The sequence below is a fragment of the Ciconia boyciana genome, chromosome 1 (genome assembly GCF_034638445.1).
Source record: "Ciconia boyciana chromosome 1, ASM3463844v1, whole genome shotgun sequence".
Lineage (NCBI taxonomy): Eukaryota > Metazoa > Chordata > Aves > Ciconiiformes > Ciconiidae > Ciconia > Ciconia boyciana.
Genome location: NC_132934.1, coordinates 85959549 through 85987374, shown reverse-complemented (window position 1 = coordinate 85987374; position 27826 = coordinate 85959549). Strand labels below are relative to the sequence as shown.

Genomic DNA, 27826 nt, shown 5'->3' with positions numbered 1-27826 from the left:
TTTGTTTTACTAGTACAATTTTTAAAGAGATCTGAATGACATGTAAGACACCTACTCTGTCCATTTAGCATTTGTGTGTCATTTGTTTTTTCACAGAAGGATTCAGTGTTACACCCTGGAGTCCCTCCTAGCCTCCAGGGTCTCAAAACTATCTGCATTTCCATGCATACAAGAAAATAAAGCAGATTTCCTAAAGGGAGAACCTTTGAGGGATGAAGTTCAAGGCTGGTATTGCTCCCCTATAAAAACAAAATAATGGACACAAACCTGAATATGGAGGTATGCTTGTAAAAGGCTGTATGAATACTCAAAATAAGATAAAAAGAGATCTGGCCCTAATTCTTTCAGTTATAGAGAGGTGCCTAGCAGCAATCTTTCCTATAAACCAAGAACAATTCAGCTGCATTTCAAGTTTTGAAAATATCCTTTATGGTTACCAGCAAGCAGAGCTGTAAATCTATTTTCAAAGGAGAAACAAGTACATATGTGAAATCCAGCACATTGGTCAATTTAGGTAAATTCCTACCAACTCAGTTAATTTCTCAGAAATATTGGGATTATTTATTTCTAAATAAATAAATATTCTGGAGGCTTTGGTGATCAAACTAAATGCATTGTATAGAGAGATTCAAAAGAAAAATTGATGGGCATGGTACACAGGAATATAAACAAGTATCTGCTATTTGCAGTCTCTTAATGCTTAAATTATGGCCCATGGATCACCAGTGCTCTGGTAGATGCAGACTGTTAACTCTACTTATTTTTCCTCCTTGGTGGAAAGTTAATAAAAGTAAACATGTTTTCTAATCCTACCATGGGAGTAACAGATGGTCTTCTGTGGTTTTACAGGAGGTAGGAGGGAGAAAAGGTCCCCAAATTATCTCTCTGTTAAGAATCCACCGGGGATAGGGGGGTGTGGGGGGGGGGGATGACACACAAAGGAAAAGAGAGAGAGGGGAGAGACAATGAGAGTGAATTCTTAAATATTTTTTGCACCACTCACTTTTTGTTTTTTTCCATCTAGACAGTTTTATAACTACTATAATTATCAGCCCTTATATCACTGAGAGCTGAACTGATGAGTGTGATGGTGTTCCTAATAATTAATTAATCCTTAATTAAATTAATTAATCCTTAATTAAATTTAAGTCCGATTAAAATTAATCTGTGTTTCTATGAATTTAGACACATTCAGACTCCATTTGAAAACCTTCACCTTAAAGTTTTGTAAGGAGTTCCCCTCTAAGTATAGTACCTTAGCAAGATGCTCTCCCATTCCCATAGGGACCTCACGTTCCTTTTCATTATCAGTTTTATTACCCAACAAAAGCACAGGTACATTCTCCCCAGTTGTCTCCTGCAGAACAAAGAATAAATTTCAACTGAGGCATTGTATTTAAAAAATCACAGATCAAGAGGATAAAAACTAACAAATGTCACACTGCAACAAGACATTTAAGACATCACGTATGAGCCAGGTATGTGCCACTTTACTTACAACCATGTCAGGAATTAAAGTTGGATAAAAGGCATGAAAAAGACAGAATGCTAGAGATTGCACTAACTTGGCGTTTTTTAATAACAGCACAGAAGCTCATCAGACTCTATATTAAAATGGGAGAGAGAAAACTACCATGCTACACAGGCTCTGACATCGTGTGTTTATAGCCACTGCTTTTCTAATTACATGGACAGGAAAATAATGACAACATCTGGGTACAATTATGCAAATAAATTGCATAAAGTAATGGAGAGATACCCAGAATAGGCCCCAAAAAATACATGGAATAGGCACGAATCAAAATTCATTCTGAAAATGGTTAGAATTATTATGAGTACATTCATAAAGTGGGATGAGTGATGCAGCAGTAAATGGACTTGGCCGTATGTCTTCAACTTAGCAATAGTTTGTAGCAAACAAAATTAGTCAGTAAAGATGAGTGAACTACTACAGCTTGGAAAAAGATTTTTACCACAATATTTGATTTTTCTGGATCAAAATCTGGAATTCTCCTCTAGCTTCTACCATACTGAATTATAAGAATTTTGTTAAGATCATATATTTAATAAGGGCCTGTTCTTACAAGATGCATGCTACTATTACTTCAGTAGAGCTACTCAGATGAGGAATAACTATGCCTCTTTGGCAACATTGGAATGAATGAGTCCTAATTTCAACTTGCAAAGCCACTTATTGGCCATTATGGAAAACAGTGTATTATACTAGAACACATGCCCAATAAAATCAGACTAAATGGTCTTCGCATACCAGTTTGTCCCCTACTTTTTCAGTAGCAATACTCCGCAATAGTGAGGAAGTCACACTTTGTTCTCTCTAGCAACTCAGTCCTTTACAGCAGCAGCCTCAGTTTTATTTTTATTTTTTCTTTTGGCCACAAGCAAATTCAGCTGCTTGCACTCTCAATATGTTGTCTATGAGCTACAGAGACAGACCAAGAGAAAAAAAGAGAATTTTTAATTAACCGAAGCCACTCAGTGGCATGGGCTATGATTTTGTTTTCATGTGGTTGAAAGGATGATGCCCAGGAAACTGAACTGTCTACCACAAGACAGTTTTATAGCACTAATGTAGGTATTATAGCTTTAAGTTTATGGCTTATGTTCACAACACAGTCAATTTTCCGTGAGCTACATACTTGGTTGTCAAACTGCTAGTGATGATCAGTGATCATCAGACCATCATCACTGATCCAAAGTACCTCCCAGTGCTAGTGGTGATCCAATGGCAGATATCAGCTAGATAACCTTTATGAGAAATCAGAGGACTCCATGCTGGGCTTTCCCCACCACTCATTTCAAGTCCTTAAAACCCTGGAACTGTGATTATTTTCATAGACACAGAGCTTCTAAAAACAGCTTTACTGGTAACTATGCAGACCAAAATCACTAACAAAAATGTAATTCTGACAACACAAGAAACATGCTGCTCTCTGTGCTTTGCCCTGCTAACACTCCCTGTCCAGAAGAAGGTAGAGAATAGTAACAGCAGAGTTTAGATTTAAAGTTAGGTTCATGTTACCTCAATGCTTATCAGCCACTGCTTGACAGCTGTGAATGTGTCTTTTGCTGTTATATCATACATCACAATGACACCATCAGCTTTTCTGAAAAACTGCTTGGTAATACTTCGGTACCTACAAGTAAGAACCTGTTTATAGCTCTCTTCAACAGAAGTAGCAATCTGACAATATAAGTAAAATTTCAAAGTAATGCCCCTAGCCCCCGCAAAGGAAGATATTGCTATACTGTTTCTTCTAATCATTTAGTCTTCATAAGGGTTAAACCCCTGTTAATTTGGTTTACATATGTATTCTAAAATTCCATAAACTAGACAAGGGAGAAGCTGTAATACTGATCTTCACTGCAGATCCTGTTTGAAAGGTGAGGCTTATTTTGAATTGTAGTAAGCAATCCCGTTCTTCCTGAATCATCAGACCCCTTTTCACAATCAGCAGAAGATTCACGGAGGACACTACTACCACAAATTACTGCAACAGCAAATAAATTCTTTGCAAAAAAATATCTTTTTAAAGAAAGTGTTTGGAAAAGTTCTCTCTGCCTTCTTTAATTGATTCTGGGTTAGTCTGGATAATCAGCTGCATATCTCACCTTCTCCCATCCTCTTTCACGTTAAGCTTGGAGCAGAAATTTCCCCCTCACAAAGTGCTCTGCCTAAAGCTAGCTGGATTTCTGTTTGGGGCTTTTTTCCCAAGCTTCCTGTAGAAAACGTAGATCATCATTATCATCCTTGCTTTTAGCAATAGAAAATTACACAAAAGGTGAGGAGGTGGGGAAGGAAATTACCACTGAAAACTTACAAAAACTACAATGGAATTGTTTTGCTGAAAAAAAACCACCTTTTTCTAAAACTATTAAGGCATTTTCTGCTATAGAAATAATTCTAGGTACATTTTAAAATCAGCCTTCCTCCTAAAGAAATTGTGTGGTCCTAAACTTTTAAGAGCTTTAATAAGAATCTCTTTTACAGACTGGCAGTTTTTCAATGGACACTCAGCACCAAATCAGCACATTATTTCTGCTAGGGAAGGATCTAAACTGTGAATTCACTGGCTCTATTAGGAATAGTCCTATATTTGTTCCTCTCCCAAGAAGCAGGATTAGGTCCATGCTTACTAATCTTCAAACAGGTGATTCAAGGAAGCAAAACCTTAGAATAAAAGAAAAACCTTAGAAAAAAACTCAGAATAGGTTTTGCATGGGATAGAGATAAATTTCATCATACTAGCTTGTATGGGGCTATGTTCTGGATTTGTGATGAAAACAGTGTTGGTAACACACCATTTTAATTACTGCTCAATGGTGTTTACACAGTGTCAAGGCCTTTTCCACTTCTCAGACTGCCCCACCAGTGAGTAGGCTGGGGTGCACAAGAAGTTGGGAGGGGAACACACCTGGGACAGCAGACCCCAACTGACCAAATGGATATTCCATACCGTATGACATTGTGCTCAGCAATAAAATTGTGGGGTGGAGAGATGGGGGCTGAAGCTGCAGTTGCTCAGGGACTGGCGGGGCATTGATTGGTTGGTGGTGAGCAACTGGGGTTTTTTGCATTACTTGTTTTTCTTGGTTTTGTTTCTTTTCCTCATTGTTTTTTTTTTTGTTGGTGGTGGGTTTGGTGGTTTTTTTTTTTTAATTATTAAACTGTCTTTATTTCAACCAATGAGCTTTCTCACTTTCACCCTTCTGATTCTCTCCCCCATCCCAATTGATGGGGGAGTAAGCGAGCAGCTGTGTGGTGCTTAGCTGACTACCAGGGTTAAACCACAACAGAATGTTTCTCACCGTTCCTGGCCAGCCGTGTCCCAGAGTTGCAGGGCTACCTGTGTATCATCTACTGTGATGGTTTTCACATTGTAATCCACACCTATAACAGAAATACAAAGTAGATTGTCTATTTATATGCTCAGTTTGGTCTTTGAAAACCTGATCCAGCAAATAGCAACAATTCCAGAAAGGTAACAAGACAGATACTACATTAAACATTATGTCCATAGTCTCTAACTATCAGAGAACAACAAGAGCTTTTATTTGCCAGAAGTTCTTCAGTAATAAAATACTGAATGTTAACAGAGCAGTTGACTTTTGTAAAAGCTGTATGATAAATAACTTTCCAAATCAGGGTACATGAGTCAAGGGTCCATTTGACAGTCCACAGCAGTCTAAGCCATTTAGCCTGGAATTCATGCTGTGTAACTTCAGTTGTCTGAAATTTCAGCGTTTAGTCTGAGCTAGCCACATAGGCACCTTCTACAGTTAGTGGAAAAACACAAGGTACCACACTAAGGGGACAATGGAACCTAAGATAAATGCTGAAGATAGATTAACTGAATATGTGGAGAACCTCCTCCATATATACTCTTCAGAATATAGAAGATGAGTTGACAACAGTTAGGTTAGTCCCCTGCTTTTTATGCGGCTAAATGAAGTGAAACAAAAATTAATTTATCTAAACTTTTAAATTAATCCTCTCCCAATTCCCCTAACCTGTGATGATATAAGTATCTTCCGGATATTTATAACAATAATTAGAGTGTTAAATATTAATCAGTCACTGCCTCCTCCTAATGATAACTTGCATTTTCTTGTATCACACTGTACTGTATCATAGAATCACAGAATCATAGATAATTCAGGTTGGAAGGGACCTCAGTAGGTCATCAACAATTTCTTCAGGACCATTTTCCACACCAATGGGATTTTTACCACTGGCATTAATGAAGAAGCATCCAAGCCCACGTTCCTTCAATAGGCAATTAAGAAATCTGGATGGATGATATATGCATTGCTTATATCTCAAGGGAAGACATTTGAGCTATTCTGTAAACATTCAATGAGAACACTCTTCTCCAGGTTGTTCACTTGACTTTTCAACTGTCTGTATCTTGCCAGCCACAGTCCACACCTGTGAAACTCATTGATGTGAAGACTAAATCAAAGCTATGACAAATACTTTCTTGCCATTGCATTTACAAGAAGACTAGATGACCAGCCAAAAGATGAAAAGGTCAGATGCATTCCTGTGCTTCTCCTCTGGAAGTGCCAGGCAATTGCACACACTGTGTAAGACCTCACAGTCTAGAGAAGCATATCAGCTATTTACAAGATAACATGGTTAGATAACATGGATAGAACATAGCACCAGACTCTTAAATGTAGACAAGTGCATATAGGTGTCTAAGCTCCCATTACAGTTAATGAAGATCTAGTCAATGAAGAACCAGGAGTCCAAGCCCCTGGTTAATGACTAAGCTCACCCTGAAGTAGGCATCAAGGGTCAGATTCATCTATTCCTAGGCTCCTCTGACTGGATTGATTTGGAGAGGATGGTGGGGTAGAATTCAGCTGTTTGCTCACAGCACCTAGTGCTATCTGAGATGCCATTTGGTATTCAAAATGTCTGTTTGAATCTGGCAAGACACCCAGGAAACCTGCTCTCTTCCAAAGCAGCAGCTGAAGGCCAACTGAAATACCTTGTAGTGCCAAAATTAATTTAAATCCCTATACTAAGATCTTAGATCTTCCCTGACTCTAATATGAACTTAGACACTCAACATACCAGTAGAAATTTAATCTCAGGTGTCTTTATCTACCCCGTAAGTCAAGGGAGCTACAGCAACTGCTCACCTGAATGTTCTTAGATTGTCACAAATGCAAGACAAATCCATAAATTTATACCTTTTATTGTGAACAAGTTTTATTTCATATATGCTGCAGAATAAGTAAGGCCTAAATACAGACTAAGTATAATGAATCTGGTCATTTATAGTAACTCAGCTGCATTGCAATAGCCTATACTTAAGTTTTTGTACCTTGATTATGCATTTGACTTTTGAAAGTTTGGTTTACAACTTCAGGCAATGTAAGTACAATGTAGGCTTTGAAATGTTTGGCTTTGAAAACACTGGTCCAACATATTTCTTTGGTGCTTAGTATAATGCTAAATCTTCAAACATAATTCAGATATTCTACTTTCTCTTTAAAACAAAATCAGATTACTTAGAGGGATAGAGATGGGGTATAGAGGTGGGATGGTTAGTACAGTGCAGTCCAGAGGACAGGATATCAGTTTCAGAACAGTGAGATCTACAAGGAAATTCTAGCTTCACTGAAATCAATAGGATTTTTCTGATTTATTTCAGTGCTGCCAGGATTTCAGTACGAAAACTACTCTGAAACCTCTCCACCAATTATCTGCTTCCCAGGTTAGAAGAACTCATTTTGCATGTCCTACTCTCCTTTTGGATAATGGCTTTTACAACATCTGTATGTTTCTGTTTTATAACACAGGGTCTGAGTGCAGTAGAAGCTGCTAAGTACTGTTGGAACAAAAATAATAATAGTAATAATGTTTCTTAAACTTACCTACAGTAGCAGCTGTGCCTGGGAAAAAACGATCTTCACAAAATCGCCTTAAGAATGAAGTCTTTCCAACACTCGAATTGCCCACAAAAATAATCTTGAATAAGCGGTCTGGGACAGAGTTTATTCTCTCCTCCTTCAAGTAAGAGCAAACATTAGTCTCCAACTGTTCTATAAATCCTGTTGCCTCTCCAATTTGCCTTGTCTTGAATGCTAACTGAGATGGGAAAAAGAAGAGATTTTATCCTATCATGTTCTCCATTACTCATAAAGCAATATTCTGTTTCTTAAAATAACTCAGTATTTCAGATGTTTGCCATGCATCATTCCAGATGATTTGAAGTGCAGTGATTTGGACTGAGCTCTGGAAGTATACTGAATACGAACCTTAAGACTGCACTGAAAAATGCATGAAATTGCCAAAAGAAAATGGTTTATGTTCATCCCTACAAATCAAAACCCATAAAGGTTCACACAGCTCTGCTCAGTAGTTTCATCCTATACCAATGACACAGAGGAGCACATCTTCACCTAGATAACAGAAGCAAAGTAATAATTTTTTAGCTTATGCCATCTATCACCAGATTCTTCTCTCTGCTACTACTGTGGAGCCAAGAGGCTCCACAGGAATTACTGGACTTTTACATCTGTTTAACATTACAGGCAGAAGCATGGGGGAAAGAGACAGACAGAGGGAGAGTTAGATCCAGTTAATCAGGCTGTAAACATTCAGCTATGTTTCTGTCATTTAGTTTTTTAAGCAGAAAGAAGAACAATTTGTTCTGTCTATCCAGGTCCTGTTTACTGCAGGCTAAGCTAAGTGGATGCTGGAGAGAATATTTATATCCTCTGTCAAGTAGGTCATTATTCCCAAGACCTTTGTATGTAGATCAGGAGTTGCTTAGGGAAGAACACTGTAGCACCAGCTGGTTTGCAGGGGGTGCCCTAGCTGGCCTCTTCTCCTGTTTTGTGCAAAGGTGGGGGAGGAAGAGGGAGACGGTGAGTTTGTTCTTAATGCTGCAGAAGGGGAGTAAGATCATGGATGCTCCTGGCATTAGTTTGTTGGGGCAGGGGTTCTGAGGAGGGAGAGGAGAGGAAAGAAGGGGAGGGAGGGAAAGGCCCTCTGCCAGGCATTTGAGGTACAGAATCCCTGAGACTGCTGACTTCAAGAAGACATGAGAACCGAACTCACTGCCCGACAGTCCTTTGAATGGGACATTGAAGTCTGGCCTTGCAAATGTTTTCTACAAATATACTGAAGCTTTACAGAAAGAAGCAGAAACAACATAGAGCTGCACTTGATGGGGAAAAAAAATAAATAAAAACTCAAGCTGCTGTCTTCATTAGTATGAAAAAAATTAATTCACTGCTATAAATTTTGGGGACAAAAATACATGTCTCTCATGAGCTGGGCTAATAGCCCATTACAACTACACAGAGATTTCTTATCTCATTGTTCACTTCTCCTTTTCTATTAAAATCCCAAACTCCACTGCAACTATAGGCTGCTAGTAATACACATACATCTATATAAAGCACATTTTCAGTTCTGCTGAAAAACATTCCCAGCTTATTAGTCTGCGTGGTCTGGGAAATAAAACAAGTTAACATACAATCATCAGCTTGGCACCATTTTCACAGTGCTTCTGAGAATAATAACTAAATACATGGACTACATGACCTGAAATACCTTGTCCCTAGTGGTCATACACACCTCAGTAGCACTAAGACTCAAAGACACCAGAGGCCTTCAGCTCAACTCCCAACATAATAGGCAGTCATTTTTCATTGAGATGTATCAAGTCCACTCATGAAAACAACCTTAATAATCAAATTTTATTCTAAAACTGCATCTGAACACTACACTAAGGGATGAGCTACTTCATAGTATGCTTCAACAAAGTGCTGATGGGATAATGGAATAGCAGTGGGATGTAAATTTCCTTTAGTTTACAATGCAGCCTGAAAAAGTCTTTCCTAGTTGTGTCTTTTGAGTGGCCTTCATGTAAACAGTAGCCAGGTCAAGTAACATACCTACCTTTTGTGCAATTTAAGACAAATGTGGAAGATGGCAGGTATAAAAATAGTGGATCATATTCCATATTGAAAGAACAGAGGGGAGAGGAATTGCATCTCAGGCAGAGATTTTGGACAGAAAATCTTGCTTTAATTTCCATTATGGTTCCTTCAGGTGTTTTCCCAATCACATTTATGCTTATGCTAACTACTGCTTCGTCTTCATAGCCACTCAGAAAAATGTTCTACCTGACTGTTAACAAAAGAGCAGTTGCTGGCCTTATCTACTGCTGCAAATTCTTAAACACTTTCAGAAGTCACCTTCCATAGGATGGAAATTGACTTGTTCATTTCTAAAAGGAGAAAAAATTTATATTGGTTCTACTCGCCTATAAGATGCGGTAGGTCACAAAGGATTAGCAGCTAAATGACTGTGAATGTATGGTGAATAGGAAATCTAGGAGCCTGAGTTCAGTATAGTAAGCAATGAGATCATGGAATGCAGTAATACAAAGCCATGTAAACTACAGGAACACAAATGGTGATGAATTGAAAAATGTACAGGTTGTCTCAGATCCTTCATCTTCCTAGTGCAAAACAGAGAATGACAAGACTTCATATCTGAGTGAGCTACATATGTAACAATTGCATGGAATCATTCTGCCTCCTTTGCACAAGTATTTCTAGATCCTACACTCCTTTATACTGCAGATCCTTTGAGCAGCAAGACATGAGGGGAGAGGACTTGCTGCAGAAGACAGTCTAGTTGACATATGGCTGTGAGACTCTACACCTCATAACTCATGATGCAGCAAGAAGGGAGTTATCTTTTTCTGAAGTCTTCAGCTCCAGTTGAGGATTAAATGCAGAGCTGCCCTGAAAACACTTACTAATTGAATATCACCCCTCCTAGCCCAGGCATGCTGTCAGGAGAGGGAATCAGTGTGCGAGCACTGTATGGAACAAGATCACTTCTGATGTCTAAATCTCATGGTCAACAACTGGTGATTCCAAGAGCCATCATTTAGGAACTGTAAAGTTGTATGTGAAATTCATCAGACTGCAGATGGTGTATGGAAGAAGACGAAGCACTACTCACACAAAGTGGAAGTGGTCAGACACTTACACAGCCTAGAGACTGCCCTAAGCAATGGAATGCCATCAATTGAATAGTCATTGGCAGACCTAGTCAGCAGGCCAAGAGGACCATGCAGGACCATGCACATATTTCAGTGCCACACGGACAGACAGTTGATCAGAAAGGAGTATTCTGCTGTGGTTTTTTTTAACTAAATTTTAAAAAAAAAGCAAAAAACCAACCCAAACTAAGGGCTGGGCTAAGGCACTGACATTTCATAGAAAAAAAAATGGAATTCCCAGTTCTAAGTGACCTTTGGAAATTAACTTCTTGTTTACCCTCACTACATTTCTTTAGAAACGGAAACAAAATGTCTTCAACAACCAGTCAGGAGATATTTTATGATTTCTTCTCTTCCCTCCCTGCTTGCTCTCAATTGGTTTTTTTGGGGAAAAAAAGCAATTATAAGAAATAAGATCTGAGGGAATGCCCAGTTCCTACCCAGCTGACAGGATGTACTTTCAAGGGGTGTGACTGCCAAAACAGAGCAGGCGGGATAGGTTTGTCCTAGCTGGACTTGATGACCTACCTGGCTTTTGCTGTCCTAAAGTCCAATGATGCCATACTTCAAAAATGTGATACAAAATAAGTCATATAGCAAGCAAAAATTAGGCATTGTATTAAATAATTTCAAACGATGAAGCTCTCTTCTGTGCCCTAGACTTTTTATTAAAATGTACCACTTAGAAGTTATTATGTAACCATGGCATAATTCTATCATAATTTTTAAGATATGCTTGCTTCTTCTAAAAGAACTATATAATTATGACCAAGCATACCTATTTTTCCTATACTTTAATCCTTTTAATATGTGCTTCAAGAATCTAAAAATGAATAATACTTAACAATGATACTAAAATTAGAAAACAAGCACAGCTAGCTCTGAAGCAACACAGTGCAAGAAGGACTTTAGACTCCAAAGAAATGTACCTTCCAGCATATTGTTTTAAGGATTATTACTGCACGGTGAATTCATTGTTAACATGCACATACAAGCTAGAGCTGAAAAAAAAATCTGGATTTCAATTTGATAATTAAAAATCTTTACTTTTGAATTATTTTTTGAGAAGACATTTGCTCTCATTATTTCTCAGATAGTGTAACAGCCTGATTCAAAGTAACAGAGCTGATTCAAAAGTATCAGAATATAAGAAATGTCACAAAAAGTGAAATTTGTCATGCTTTAACTTAAAAACAGAAAACTAAATAATTTTAGATTCTAAGAATAACGCATTACCCTTCAACACCATTTTATGTTTTCCAAGGTCCTTTAGAATAGGATAGGATAGGATAGGATAGGATAGGATAGGATAGGATAGGATAGGATAGGATAGTTGGAAGGGACCTACAACGATGATCTAGCCCAACTGCCTGACCACTTCAGGGCTGACCAAAAGCTAAAGCACATTGTTAAGGGCATTGTCCAAATGCCTCTTAAACACTGTCAGGCATGGGGCATTGACCACCTCTCTTGGAAGCCTGTTCCGGTGTCTGACCACCCTCTTGGTAAAGACACGTTTCCTACTGTTAAGTCTGAACCTCCCCTGATGCAGCTTTGAGCCATTCCCACCTGCCCTATCACTGGATACCAAGGAGAAGAGCTCAGCACCTTCCTCTCCACTTCCCCTCCTCAGGAAGCTGTAAAGAGCAATGAGGTCGCCCCTCAGCCTTCTTTTCTCCAAACTAGACAAACCCAGAGTCCTTGACCGCTCCTCATAGTACATTCCTTCCAGCCCTCCCAGCTTTGTTGCCCTCCTCTGGATGCATTCAAGTACCTTAACACCCTTCTTAAATGGTGGGGCCCAGAACTGCACACAATACTCAAGGTGAGGTCCACTTTGCCCCCTTACATTTGACAGTGTTTCCTTCCCTACAGGCTGCTTTCTAGAAGATGATGGTGCATGTTTCATCGATGTTTCTGTGTTTGTCTTATCCATTTCCATCTCAGAAGAAGTATTCTCATCTTCTCCAGTCCATCTGTTCAGCTGCTTATCAACCAGCCTGTCAAGAAGCTGGGGTAGATGATCTTCCTCAATTGATATTATTCTTTGGAGATGCAATGCTTTAGACATTCCTCCAGTGGCTCCAGCATCAGGCTCTACAGAGAGAATTCCATTCAGGACAGTAGAATTCCTTCTCTTTGAGTTATTGAAAACATCATCTTCTTCAAATGAATGGCTAGACAGAGAAAAAAGTACGTATGTCACAAAAATATATCAGACCTGGATTCCTACTGTTTTATTCTAGTGTAACTGAATTTAATCTCGCATGTTTTTTGCTCCTCACAGCTGGCATAGTAGATTCAGTCCAGTATCTACTGAAAAGTCAGCTCATCATACAATGTGTATATATATAGCATGCTTGATAATTACAAGCATCATGGGGAAAGCTAATAACTTACGGGGAAAACCTCAACCAGAATACAAAACATAAGATTAGCCTCATTTCTAACCTCATGGAATAGCTAAAGTAAATTTCTCTACTCTCCTCCCTGCTCTGTTCTGGAATAATAAAACAACCCCCCAACCCAGACCCCTTCTATGTGTAATCTAATTCTCTCTTTAGCAGGTAGTAGGGAGATGGGTTTGTTTAATATGGATGAAAAAAAGGCTAACTGGGGATTCAAGAGAAGGGGGAGTACAGATAAAACAGATCCAGAGTCTTCTCAGATGTGTGCAATGACCACAGATGCAAGTTGCAATAAGAGAAATCCTGACTTGATACAGGGAACAAAACTTCTTCATGAGACTGGTGCAGCAAGGGAACAGGTGCCCAAAGAGGCTGTGGGACCTCCATCCAGCTGTTCAAAAACTCAACTGAACAAGGCCCTGAGCAACTAGATAACATCTGCAATACATTGATGACATTATCGTGTAGGGTAATACAGCAGAAGTTTTTGAGAAAGGGAAGAAAATAGTCCAAATCCTCCTGAAAGCCAGTTTTGCCATAAAACAAAGTAAGGTCAAGGGACCTGCACAGGAGATCCAGTTTTTAGGAATAAAATGGCAAGATGGACGTCGTCAGATCCCAATGGATGTGATTAACAAAATAACAGCCATGTCTCCACCAACTAGCAAAAAGGAAACACAAGCTTTCTTAGGTGTTGTGGGTTTTTGGAGAATGCATATTCCAAATTACAGTCTGATCGTAAGCCCTCTCTATCAAGTGACCCGGAAGAAGAACGATTTCAAATGGGGCCCTGAGCAATGACAAGCCTTGGAACAAATTAAACGGGAGATAGTTCATGCAGTAGCCCTTGGGCCAGTCCGGGCAGGGCAAGATGTAAAAAAAGTGCTCTACACCACAGCGGGGGAGAATGGCCCTACCTGGAGCCTCTGTCAGAAAGCACCAGGGGAGACTCGAGGTTGACCCTTAGGATTTTGGAGTTGGGGATACAGAGGATCCGAGGCCTGCTATACTCCAACTGAAAAAGAGATATTGGCAGCATATGAAGGGGTTCGAACTGCTTCGGAAGTGGTTTGTACTGAAGCACAGCTCCTCCTGGCACCCCAGCTGCCAGTACTGGGCTGGATGTTCAAAGGGAGGGTCCCCTCTACACATCATGCAACTGATGCTACATGGAGTAAGTGGGTTGCACTGACCACACAATGGGCTTGGATAGGAAAACCCAATCGCCCAGGGATCTTGGAATTAATTATGGACTGGCCAGAAGGCAAAGATTTTGGAATATCACCAGAGAAGGAGGTGACTGCGCACTGTACAATAAACTACCAGAAAATGAGAAGCAATATGCATTGCTCACTGATGGGTCCTAGTTTTGGAGTTATCCCTGTTTGAGCAGGAGATTGGACTAGAGACGTCAGAGGTCCTTCCCACTTAATTTTTTCTATGATTTTTGTGCCATAATTGCTTTTGCCAATTATGCTCCACTTCTCAGTACTGGACTTACTAAACTGTGTCTCTGAAAGCTTTCCCTCTTTACACTTCATGACCCTGTGCCTGCAGGAACATTGCCTTAGCTGCTATTTCAAAGTGAAATACTAGTCTTCTTTCCAGCCCCTCTTGTCTCAAAGGAAGCATGCTAGTATTTCACCGAGAGCACCATCTTGTTCCTGTTGATTTCAAGTTTAAAACCACACAGTTGAGAATTAAATTCTCCGTTTTACTAGTTCCACATCCTATACTTTACAATAGGACTGCTGTCCTCTACAATGAGAGGGGAGGAGGTATACTCTTTCAGAGAGTTACCAAGGACATTGTACCACATCAACATAGGGTAACGGGCAAGCTTTTGTGCCTCCCAGCATATACTCATCCACAATGGGGAAGTCTCTTGCCTTTGCAGACAGTACACTTGCTTTATGTAAAAATTTGCCTCTTTATTTCCAAATTTCTTAAAGAGCGCAGTAATCTTACGGTGACACACACTTTAGAAATACATGCTTTGAAAAGTCCAAAGGTATCAGAAAGAAAACATTCCACATGTTCTTTCTATAAGCCTTATCGTACTCAAACAGGGAACACATGAAAAAAAGTTCTTACCTGTTAGGCAGCATCTTGCCCTCTATATATTTCCCAATGACAGACCCTGATCTTTGCTTCCAGCTGGCTTTTGGAACATTTGTTTTGCATTTCTGCAGAAACACAGAATACTTCTTACTAATTTACTCCTGTTATTCATCATGGTTAACTGCCTTCATTCCTAATGCTTAAATAATGCAATGAATATGAAAGAAAAAAATGTAGTAAAAATCCTAGAGGTATAAATGCTTCAAAATCCTGATTGATAAACATTCAGAACATGGAAACTCCAGATCCTGCAAGAATTTATCTTCTTTGTCAACTAAGTGGACCCCAATAAAACAGCATAATGTAATGAAAAGAAGCCAATAGATATATGGTGATTTACAGTAGCAGCTTCTTGTAGGAATAAGAACACAAACAATTGTAAACTAAGTGGTCTTAGTCTTCTTAAGCCAGGGTACTTTTGGACCTTCTTAGGGGCCCATTCTCTGCTGCTGGATAAAAAGTTAATTGGATCTGCTCTTACCCAGTACCAATAGGTATCAGGTACTCATTCAGGTACTCAGCCATTGTACTGTTGTATAAATGTTTCAGGATATTAGCTACTCTTGACTGAACAGATTAACACAATTTAATTGTCCAATTTTTAGGTTATTTTGTCTTCTCATGATTGCATCCTTAGATTTTTATAAAATACATTAATCTCCCTCAAGATAGCTCCAATTTTATAATTCTAAAAATGTAGCTCTTAAAATTGTTCAGCAAATTTAAAAATCTTATTCTCAAGTGAGAAAAAAGATTATATAAATTAAGAATGGGGCAAGATTTAAGTAGCACAAGAGTCTGTCTCCTGCACAGCCTTATGATCCACTTCTTTTGAGGCTGTTCTGATATGTGTTTGCTCAACACTGGGTTTGAAAATAACAGTTGTTTACCTGTAAAAATACATCACGTTCATCTTTGAGATGTTTGTTCCTCTCCCTGCAAAGAGAACACAAATAAAAGAAACACTGAGACCAAGTATTTAGAACTGCTGACTTTTCAGCTCAACACTAACAGACAGACTGGACAGTTGGCAGTGTAAAAGGCAAGACAAATGCACTTTAATTTGGCATTATCTCCACCCTTGATCACACTTTATTTATATTCTCACCACAGCCAGTTCCCTGTCTGGGCCATTGAATCTCCAGCAGGGCTACGCTGATTAAAGCCAGCTGGCATCTGGCCCTCGTTCTGTAGTTTATCAAAACAAATGCCTTAACACATAGAAATCAGTTCTAGTCAATATGCCTTCACTTACTCTAAATTAGAAAGTTTAAAGCTTTTCACAGTAAAGATGACTTCTTAATGTGCAGAGGGTGTAATGAACACCATCTCTATTCATCTAGTGACAGCTGTGAAGGCCAGTTATGTCCCTCTGAGGGCTACAGTTGTGGCTGCCATGGAAAAGTCTCCCTTGGAAAACATCCATCTTCCATTCATTGTACAGAAGAGATGAAAATGTCAAGAAATGGAGACTCAAGGCAATCAGCCTGCTCTGATCAGATCTGACAACACACCTGCTTAGTACATCATTCATTGTCTCCATCTATTGCTGGCCTGGCCACAAAAGAGACTGAGCAGCCATTACAGCCTTGGTGAACAGAAACAACCTCTGTTGTTTCTATCTATGGCCCCATTACCAGCAGCAGGCAAGATCACACCACATGGAGTGGCCTATATGAAACACACTGCAAAGAGCCTTTCCTCAAGCATGGGAGCTTTTTAGGTAACTTTAAAATGAGGCCTCCTGAAGGAAATGCAGTGAATGATGGCCTACAGGCAAGCACAATCTATAGCTCATGCAAACTTACCGTTGAGCAAACAAAAACTAACATTGCTGCACATTAAAAAGAGGGTTACAGTTGTCTGAACACAACTCCAAACTTTGAAGTCTATCAATACAGAAATGTTACAGAGAAAATTTGTTAACTATATTTTGATATAATTTTACAAATAAACATTTTGGGGAAAGAATCTTCATTTTGACTTTACTCCCATCACTTTAGAAACAACAGAGCCTTTTAGTAAGCTTCAAGTCTCCTGTAGCCAGGCTTCTACCACAGAACCAGCTTAGAATAGTTCACCATTGTTTTGTTTTACATTTGACTTTTGGAACAGAGATTGTTCTACAATACCAAATTGCCAAAACAAAGCTAATCTTTCATGTGTACTGCCTTCTACTGTGTGCAAGAACGGGGCTTAGAAAAGACATAATGTCTTTTGCAACCATTTTTGCTATCTTTTGTGTCATTATACTGTGGTGGGTTGACCTTGGCTGGCTGCCTGATGCACACCCAGCCACTCTCTCACTCCCCCTCCTCAACAGGACAGGGGAAGAAAATAAGATGGAAAAGCTTGTGGGTCAAGATAAAGACAGGAAGATTGCTAACCAACTACCATCACAGACAAAACAGACTCAACTGGAGAATGATGAGAAACAAAAGAAAAAACTAAAATCACCTTCTCCCCACCCCCTCTTCTTCCCAGGCTCAACTTCACTCCTGCACTCTCTACTCTTCTACCATCTTCCCAACTCTGAGCGGCGCAGGGGGATGGGGAAGGGGGGGGTTGTGGTCAGTCCACAACAGCTCCTCTCTGCTGCTGCTTTCTCCTCACACTTCCCTTGCTCCAGTGTGGGTTCCTTCCCACAGGTTACAGTCCTTCACAAACTGCTCCAGCATGGATCCTTTCCCTGGAGCACAGTCTTTCAGGAACAGACTGCTCCAGTGTGGGTCCCCCATGGGCCACCAGAAAACCTGCTCCTGCATGGGCTCCCCTCCATGGGCCGTAGCTCCTGGGTGGGTGGGCTCTGCGCAGGCTCCAGGGGAATCTCTGCTCCAGCGCCTGGAGCACCTCCTCCCCCTACTTCTTCACTGACCTTCATGTCTGCAGGGCTGTTTCTCACACATTTTTTTCTTACTCCTCTCCCTCAACTGCTGCACAGTGTTTTCTACCCTTTCTTACATGTTCTTTCCCAGAGGCACCACCATCTTGGCTCAGCTGTGCCCTGCAGTGGATCCGTTGGAGCTGGCTGGAACCAGCTGTGTGTGGCACGGGGCAGCCCCAGCCTCTCCTCTCTGGCACAGAGCCCACCCCTGCGGCACCCCGCTGCCAACACCTGGACACTTACACCCAGTACATATCCCAACATAATTTCACCTTTTAATGTACCTCTTTAGAACAATGCAAGAAGTTCTTGAATGGTCTGCATTACCTTAAAAAATCCAGCTGCTTCAGAAGTCCTGACTTCTCTCTCTGTAAGGTTTCTGTCACTCGGTACACCTCCCTGTAATGAAAATAAATAAATAAAATTGTTCTAACCATGGTAACAACACTTCTAAAATGCTTCCCCCTAGGAGTATCCACATTTGAGACTTCAGCTTCTCCAAACCTGTAGACTTTATTGTGCATGAATGGTTACTAATTTTTAAAAAGTTTATTCAGTATAAGGCCCACTGTACCACAGCAGTTTGGGTTAGCAGAGGAAGGAGTAGAGGCTCTTTTAAAAAAAATTATAGCTTTATAATTTCTTCATCCAGAGAGCTTAATATACACCAATACTGGCACTTGCATCATTCAGAGAAGACATACTGCTGAAATCCTTCTCACTCATGGCCACTAAAGACCGTGTAATATTTTACCCAAAATTAGAGTTTATCTTGCTGCTGGAACCATGTCAGGCTCACACATCCACATTCCCTACAATTTCTTTTTAGTTCCTGACTTTAATAGTTATGCAGCCTTAAACATTGGACACAGCGTCTCAGATTTTTACACCAGATTTACACCATTTACTTTGACTTAATGCAACTCAGTGTCTGGCCTTAAATGTTTTTTGCCAATCAATGAAGCCTCAAGTTCTCCCTGTGCACAGTCTGAACATTACACCTGCTTCAACAGCTCAGGTCTTACCAGACTGATACAGACGTTTAAAGTAACACTGCAGGTGCAGTTGAGTAGGGCTGAGCTCTAATTCCATAAAACACTATTGAATCCAAAGTGCTTTGTAAATGCAGTAGTATTATTCAGCAGTCTGACCACTGGGCATATTTCCTCTGTAGCTTTAAAACCAGATCATTCCACAGCCTTTGCTCTGGATCTGAAAAGGGAGGCCTCAAAGAGGAAACAAACCATCTTGAGGAGAAATATTTCTACTGTCTACTTCCAAAACACACATCAATCATGCAAACCTAAAATTAGTGTTCTAAATGCAGTGGCCGTTCTCTAACAATCATTTATCAACAAAGTTCATTATTTATACCCTGAAGAAAAATTACATTAGTAATAACTAAGTAGAGCACAAAGCTTAACAGATAAAGAATATGACATTTGATCTAATATTCTGCTCTATCCTGAAATATGCCAAATAGCCACAGCTCTGAGTTACATAGTTCATTGCTGAAATGTATAGAGTCTGGCAAGATATGCACCACAGTCTGGCATCCATGTGCTCTCCATTGGCAACAAGAGGGTTTTCCAGATCCCTGAGCATTTTTTTAAAACTATGTTCCATTAAATGGACTTCAGTGAACATTTCTGCCAATTACAGCTTCAGGGTAATGTAACTTTTGCTTTGTGCAGAAGGCTGGAGCAAGACAGGTAGATTAATCTGTCACTTAAAGGCCATTTCTATCCCTCAAAATATGAATTGTAAATATTTCTTCTTGAAAAATATTTTTTAATTCAGAGTCAGAATCTGAAATCCAAAACATTTGAACTGGAAACCCCAAAATGATGGTTCTGGCTCACCATAAGGCCTTGTGTGAATTGTGATTTAGCTGCATAAACTACATTTTATGTTGCTGGCCAGGCTCGTTGGTCAGATATGATGTACTAGACTTGCTTTTGATGAAGAAAAGAAGCACATCCTAGCTGTCTCATAGCCGGAGTACATTCTGAGAAGCAAGTTTCAGGTAGACTTAGCTTTGAGGGGGATGGAGCATCATGTGCCACAACTGTAATTTCTGTAAGGAATCCCACTGGTATTTCAAAACTAAGACATACTTTTTAACCAATTAAACTGATTTTTAATTCCAAACACCCTCAACAAATGGGGGGTGGAAGAACACTGACATTTTGAAGAAGTACCAAAAGATTCTATAGAAGCCAGATATGCTACAGAAAACATGCTGAATTACTTGGGGAAAAATGACTAGAACTGCACTTGGCTTTGCTGGTGGTTTCTGCTTATGACACAAACTTAAATCACAGCACTGAATACCCTGAGAAGGAGGCTCACTGGTACACTAAGCAAATGCACTAGAACCACCACAGCTGGAGACTTACATTTCCTTCTCCTCATGTAGTCTTGATGCCTCCTCCTGAAGCACCTGTAACTGTTGTTGAGCCAGGCTTAGTTCGTGAGATGTTCTCTCCAGGTCTCTCAGCAGCTCCTGGTTAGTCAGCTTCAGCTTGGTGTTCTCTACTTTGGTTTCTTCTTTGCCACTGAGAAGTTCTGTACATTGCTGCTCTAACTGGGATGGAAGAAAAGAGAACATAAAGTAATATAACTGAGGCATCTTGGTTTTGAGGCTCTCAATTCAAGTCTTAGAGGTTAGTTGAATAGGGAAGCTATTTCTATCAAAGCCAGCATATGAATAAAACACATATGGTGCTCTTCCACTGCTCTGTGTACAGACATAATTATGTTACACAAAACCAAAGCCATTCCACTCTATGACTGAATTTCATCCAGTTCAAAAATGCACCAGGACAAACCACAAAAAAGGTGTTTACAGAGCAGATTAGCAGTACTTAATTGATATTCACAACTGCTATTTTAGACAATTTCCCACAATGAGAAGGCCTACACAGAACGATTTAGAGTTCTGCCTAAAAACTGTTAGATTTAAATCAGGTAGCAGATAAACCTTCCCATCCCCAGTAATATCAACAAGCAGTAACCTTTCTGCTATCTCAGCTAAATCTGCGAAGAAGTGTGAATTAGAGCTCTTTTATTCACTTTTATATTCATTGTCCAAAGTATATACAAAGGAAAGATACACCTTCCCTGTGAAACAGGTAACAGCAGACGACAGTGGTTTCTGGTATGTAAAGAAGTTCCACCTGCTTCTCCCTGGCTAACCGAGCAAATTAAGATGACAGAGCAAAAGTTAAGTAGCTTAAAATTAGTCCACTTCATATTAGTGAAGGCACTGCTGACCTGAACATATAAAAACTTTTTTTTCAATTTTTTTTTTTTTCAGTATGCATTTTAAGGGATGTAAAATATACTACGAGCATTGCAATGATACCAGTTCAATCCTCCAGATCTGAAACACAACGGAGGATTTTGTTAGAACTCTCGTTTTGCACATCCCAACAAGTAGAGCTCACCCAAACCAAAATCTGTCCTCACCCACCCAGTCTGTTCACGCTCCACTACACTGCTGTGTTTTAGTCTTGGTTTTGAATGCAACCTTAAGGCCCAGGTTCAAAACAAAAGCAGAAAATACTTTAGAAAGTATTTCTAAAGTATTTGAAAATACAATTGGGATTGTGGAAGGCCAGGAACAAGAGTAGAGTGGGAGCACTTATCTCAGCAGCAGCACTAGCTTAACGTATTTGCTGAACTGTAGCCTCAGCAGGCTCACAGTTCAAATGAAACACTGACTAGCTGGGCATCAAATTACTGCTGAGCAATGCTTGTTTACATTGATGGATCACTTCAGTTCCTGAGTATTGCTTCCATTCCTTGACAGAATGAAGTTATCTATTCTAAGTAAAAGACCAGATGCTTCAGGTACTAGAAGACAAGACTACCTATCCAGAGGAGCGGTTTTGGGAGAAGCAAAAAGTGATCACACAAAGATGAACTTTCAAAAAGCTTAAGAGCAACAAATTGCAGGCAGAAATCCCACTTACAGAATACTACGGCCATCTGAAAACTTACACAAAGATTGGCCTGGAAACGTAACTGCAGTGGTAGCCATCATCAGCTCCCAGAATCATAGGTACTGATATTAGAAATAATTGCTATAAATCCTGGTGCTAACTCTTGTGAGAAAAAAAATTATGTTGAAACTATGCTCAATACCAGATGCTCATAATATTTAAACCCCAGGACACAACAAGAGGAGAAGGGGTTATTTCACAGCAATACAGAGCTCCTTCCTTTCACTGTATGTATAAAATCCTTTAAGTGACGCCAAACACTACTTTTAAAGCATTGATTTAAACAACTCCAAATACAGTGGAATAACTCATTAGGTGTAGGTTCAGCTGGTATAGAATGGCATAGACCCTACAGGCTCTAGCTGCTTATTGGAGCTGCAAATTGGCTCCCATGGTCATCAAGTAGATGAAAATTGATTGGGAAAGACTCATGGCCTACAGTCATGTTTAAGAAAATCTAGGAAGCAGAGAGAACTAACCAATTACCACAGGTCAAGCAGAGACACAGTAGCCGATGGTGTATATTCTCTTCTTTTGACAAAAATGGGAGGAAAAACTCACAAGTTTAAAATTGAGTAAAGAACTGGGATTGTCCAATACAAACAACGTGTTGCTGAGGACAGCTATTGCTATCCCTCAAAGACACATACATTAAGCAGTCTCCATGCATTCCCTTGTTCTTAGTTCAGCATCCTTTCTGTATTTTTTATCTTTTTTTTTCCTATTTATTTCAGGTGCGCATGAAAGATTAAACATTTACACAGTGTTATAAGGCTGGGGATTATTTTGTTCTCTATGCCTTTCTTAACAATCCTATCACTTGATTTGCATTTTTGAGTGCTACTGATCCATCTTCCCATGGATCTCTCACTCAGAAACCCACAATCATGCTCTTCAGTGGCTGTTATCTGCACAGAACCCATCATTTTATGTGAGAAGCCCAGTAACTCTCCTGCATTTTACCTGGTCCACACCTACTTTCTTCCCCTAATACAAGATTCTGTGCCCTGGATGTTATGTTGGACATCCTCTGTACCCAGTGCCTCCTTCTGAGACATGCCATCACACATCCCTTGAGGAACACTACTGAGAATACCTTGTGCTTTATCTAAGCCATGTAGAGCAAGCTGACAATTCAAGATCATGCTAGCCAGCAAAAAGGCCTAGCCAAAGGAATCTTGGCCTACAGAAAGCCAGTCAACATGGAATCAGATCAGTATTTCAGTCACACCAGGCAGAAGACCCTCATAAGGGAGACTCCAGAGGGAGGAACAACACTGAACTCATTTTGTCTGGAAGTTCCCTTTCACATTTTGGATAATAATTTCCAACACAGGAATAATTACATTGTATTTAAAAAAAAAAAAAAGTAAAGAAAAAGACTTATTAATGAAGTTTGGAAAAAAGCATTTGTATTACTCCCAAGGGGTTCTCTCATATAATCAAGCATGGAAGTGGTAATTAAACCAAGCTACCATTACCGTCTGCAAGAACAGATTTAATTATCAAAGTATACTTCCATGCAAGAGGAGGAGGCAAAGGTGACAGAGGGCTCTGGATAAGGCAAACAGACAGGTGGAAGCTAACCTAGCACACATTGATATCTAGGTGAATTAAGAGATACCAGAAAATGAGTGGGGTTATAGTATTATAAAAACAGATCTGAGGAAAGATGAGTGTCACTCACAGAGATTATAATTAGGAATTAGAAAAATATATGTACAAAATACTGCCTCTACCTACACTGAGTTAAGCATTCAAATAAACAGGCTAGGCTGCTATACCAGAAAAAAAAATCAAATATTGTGTATAAGATTGACAATGGGTACCGATCAGCTGGTTGAATGACAAAAGTTTCAAATGCCATCAATCATTTGAATAAAATTATCTCACTCATCACATCATTAGAAGTAGTGAATTCCATTTGTCCAACACAGCTTCATTTTGATAAAAATAAAATGTGATAGCTTAATTTTTATAGTACTTTGAAGATCCTGTCCTTCAAAGCACCCTTGCTGAGACTCATGCAAATTCATAAAGGAGAGGGGAAATGATAAATAGTAGAAATTACAAATAAAGTAGAAAACACAGTAATACTATTAATAATAAACAATGCAATGAATAGAAAAGGAAAACTTAAAATTAGATAAAAAATAATACTAATAAAAATAACACAGATGTTGTTTTATGTTCTCCAAGATAGGCAATAGCAGACAATAATCATAAGATAAAACTTCCTGATACTGCTGCCTGTATTACTTGATTAGACCAGGCTTCAAATTGAGTATAAGCCTTTGAATAGCTTCTGTGTTTTTGATACCAAATTTAGAACACATATATTTTAGAGAACCACAGGAAAAGGGTTTTACAGAACTACTGGTTGATAACTAAGTTTTAAACATAGCTTTAAAGCAAAAAAAACCCCACCAAACCAAAAAAGGAGAATAATAAAATATAATCATTACAAAATTATGATAAATAATTTCTTATATTTTTGCAGTTAGCTTCAGACTAAAAATGCCTGATTTGTGTGCCCCCACAGACATCTTCAAAGTATAGATTATTTCACTATAGTGCTGCAATGTAGTAAACAGCCTGCATAAAACCACATCTATTGTGATTCACAGTGGTACTGAATGAAGGTAATTAACATCAGGCAGTTGATTTCAATTATGTAATGGCCTTTTAGTTCAGTCCTATATCCTCATCCGCGAAACTTGCACAATTATAGTAAGCTAGAGGTTTTTCTCCCTGCTTACTCAAGTACAATCCTACAATTCCCATCAGCTTCAGCAGCACCTGGATTCATTCCTCAGAAGAGGATGCAAAAACTACACATAACTACGAAACTGCCCTCAAACTTCTTTTTCCTCCCCCTTCCCTTCCCCTCTTACTTCTCTCCTACTTCCCAGGACTGGCACTCCCAAGCACTGCTGCCAGGAAAATAAATTTTACATGTATTTTATATTCATATTCTCCAGAAGAAGTTGGTTTCACAGCATTCCATTTCAGCCCTTTAAATTCCAGTGCTAATCCCTTGCCCTATTGCTAGTCTTTCATACACTGACCTTGGAGACACTTTACAGCAAGTTCACACATGGAGAAATACTCTGCTTTCCCAAGCAGGCCACGCATTTTAAGAAGTAAAACACATCAGGCTTTAATATGGGAACTTGACAAGCTGTTACCATACAAGAGAACCATGCACTGCTATAAAACTGTTATCACAGAGAGATGTATCAGGAGCAGGTTGTTCAGCAGGGATCATTTCAAGTTCATAGTGCTGAATCATCCAAAACAAGTAAATGAGTAGTTGGTACAAGCTTTGAGCAAAGGTGTACACTGTAAGACTCAAATCATTGTTCTCTGCTTTTGAGCTGTCTGGGCATAAGCCAGTTCCTAGCACATCAAAGGCAGTGGAATTCTGCTATATTTTCATAAAATTAACCTAGTACCTGGGGAGAATATCTGGAGTATTTTTTTTAATCATATAAAAGGAAAACTGCTTTAGAAATAGAGTGTAACATTTTTCCTAAGCACATGCATAGAAGTCTAGCAGTCATCACTCCACTTTTAAATGCATTCAGGTATCTACACTCATGACACAAAAGCAACAGAGGGTCCCAGTTTGACAGAACTACATCACACCAACTTGCATTTCTGGGACCTAAAATAGTACCTAAAGAAAATCATATGAACAAATAAAAATTATCTGTTTTTTAACTCTGAAGGATATTGGTTAATACCCTTTTCTGTTTTTGAACCAATTGTTCCAGTTCTTGTTCTTTTGACAGGAGCTTGCACTCCAGCTCTTGACTGTAGGACTGAAACCTCTCTGTGTCCTGCAAAATTCAAAGAGGAAATGTATTAACAGAACAGCACAATTTCATCAGCAGGAGGAGACATAAGGAATCAAGCATGAAAATAATAGGCAAGCTTTCCACAGTGAACATAACGAGCTACTGCCAGAACTCAATTTAAGGATGGTATCACTCATGAATCTAGACTCTGAGCTTCTGTAAACTGGTGTAGTCCAGCAACTTCAATGACTGTAGTTGCTACAGGATGTGCTGATTGCACACGAGTAGGCATCAAGTCTACAAAGTGGAGGTAGAAGTCTTCTACCTTAGGCATGAGCCTTAGGAGCTTAGCCAACCTAAATCAATGAAGTTAGAATGCATCCTCCCATTTCCAGCAACACATACCCTCATCCTCTTATACCCTAGCATTCATGTTCATCTGTTGCAGCAGTGAGCTGTTTCAGAGAGCTAAACAAGCAGAAAAAAAAAAAAAACAGCAAAAAAGTGAATAGCTTTCTGCACATTTGTTTTCCTAAACCAGACAACTGCTGGCACAGAGGATTGATGAGAATGTATTGATGGAAACAACCTGGACGACTTTAAATTATTATGGAGTCATACTGTAACTCACATACAAGGTATCAGGATTGACATGGGAGCTGCAGGCTACTGACACACAGTACAGCAACTCAGGTTGAAGTAAAAGAAACAATACCTGCTACCTTTAAAATCCATCACTAACAACAATTTGTCACAGATATTCCAGTGGTATAAGCAAGTGATCTGGGCTTCAGGCTCTGCCTTTCACTTAGCAATTATATCAGTCTGTCTGCTACCTAAGTATCCTGCAATCACTGGGAACTCCTAGTCCAATTTGGGATTACTCCTTCAGACACTCCTCAGCTGAGACAAATTGTTAGACCTCCCCTGAGTAAAATCGGATTCCAGCAGTTCATATCAGCTGAGAATCTGTCCTATTCCTCCACAACAGGCTTCTACTCTCTAAGGTCCCCAGGAAAATGCCTCTAAACAAAAATAAAAATTCCCTCAAGACAGCAGTGGTTCCTACATGCTTCTCCCCTTCAGCCGTACACATAATGGGGTAATCAAATGCATGTTAACTGGCTTCTTATGTGGAAGAATATATATCCAAGTTAAAAAGACAGACTAACTGCCCCTTTTGTACAACCTTCAGTCAGCAGGGTATTAAGTATCATAAATAGCTACAATTTGTACTTATTTGCATCTTACCGATTTCTTTAAATATATTCTTCAAGAGCTACTCTCCATTCAAGTCATAATAATTCCCCTTTTATATGGCATCAATGCATCTCTCCAGGCTGTAAAGTCTTTGTGAGACTTTTCATTACAGAAAGAATTTAACAGTCAGATCTCCCCAAATCCCAAATTAGTCATGCCAAGAAACAATACTTCTTGAGTGTCTGACAACCATTAGTGTGAATGCTGACTAAACTGTAAATAGCTTCAGTGGGAAACTTTAATGAAAAAGCTTGAAAGAAATGGCTTTACCTCAAATATACAACTAATTACAAGATCCAACAATCATTGGTTATGGAAAAGTCTTTGTTGTTTTAGGATTTTCAATACAACTTCAGTTGTGGGCTATTAAGAGCATATAAACCATTTCTTCCACAACAGCTGCTGTCAGGCAAAGTTGCAAATACTTTTTATCCTTCAGCTGATATACAAACTTTATATAAAGCATTCATCTCATCCACCACTAAAAACTGCTCTCAGCTTGGAATGGAAAAAACCTTGAAATTTACAAGTCAGGTTCACTACCCTGTGAGGGAAGTGAAAAGGCTGATTCCTTAGACAGCTAATTAAGGCTCTTTTTGCTCTAACACACTTTATGTCAGGAAACAAAAATTACTTCATATATTTGGATCACAAAAGGATTTTTTAGAGATTATATTTAATTGAGAATGGAGGCAATAATTGATGGATATCCACTAGTTTTAGCAACATTTTGTGTACCATGTGTTGTTTGAAACCATATATTGGTTTCATTTAGATGACTGCTTTC

At 39.3% G+C, this 27826-nt stretch overlaps 1 protein-coding gene across 1 annotated transcript in view; it reads right to left on the bottom strand.

The window, feature by feature from the left end:
- CRACR2A (calcium release activated channel regulator 2A) overlaps positions 1 to 27826 on the bottom strand; it is a 52007-nt gene that overhangs the window by 4895 nt on the left and 19286 nt on the right. Inside the window, exons 6-15 of the mRNA XM_072850842.1 lie at positions 25726 to 25821; positions 20372 to 20559; positions 18300 to 18371; positions 15979 to 16024; positions 15062 to 15153; positions 12409 to 12736; positions 7408 to 7540; positions 4828 to 4909; positions 3041 to 3155; positions 1256 to 1357 (exon numbers count right to left, since the gene is read on the bottom strand). Of these exons, the coding sequence (XP_072706943.1) occupies positions 1256 to 1357; positions 3041 to 3155; positions 4828 to 4909; positions 7408 to 7540; positions 12409 to 12736; positions 15062 to 15153; positions 15979 to 16024; positions 18300 to 18371; positions 20372 to 20559; positions 25726 to 25821 (1254 nt within the window). The remainder of the gene's footprint in view (positions 1 to 1255; positions 1358 to 3040; positions 3156 to 4827; positions 4910 to 7407; positions 7541 to 12408; positions 12737 to 15061; positions 15154 to 15978; positions 16025 to 18299; positions 18372 to 20371; positions 20560 to 25725; positions 25822 to 27826) is intronic.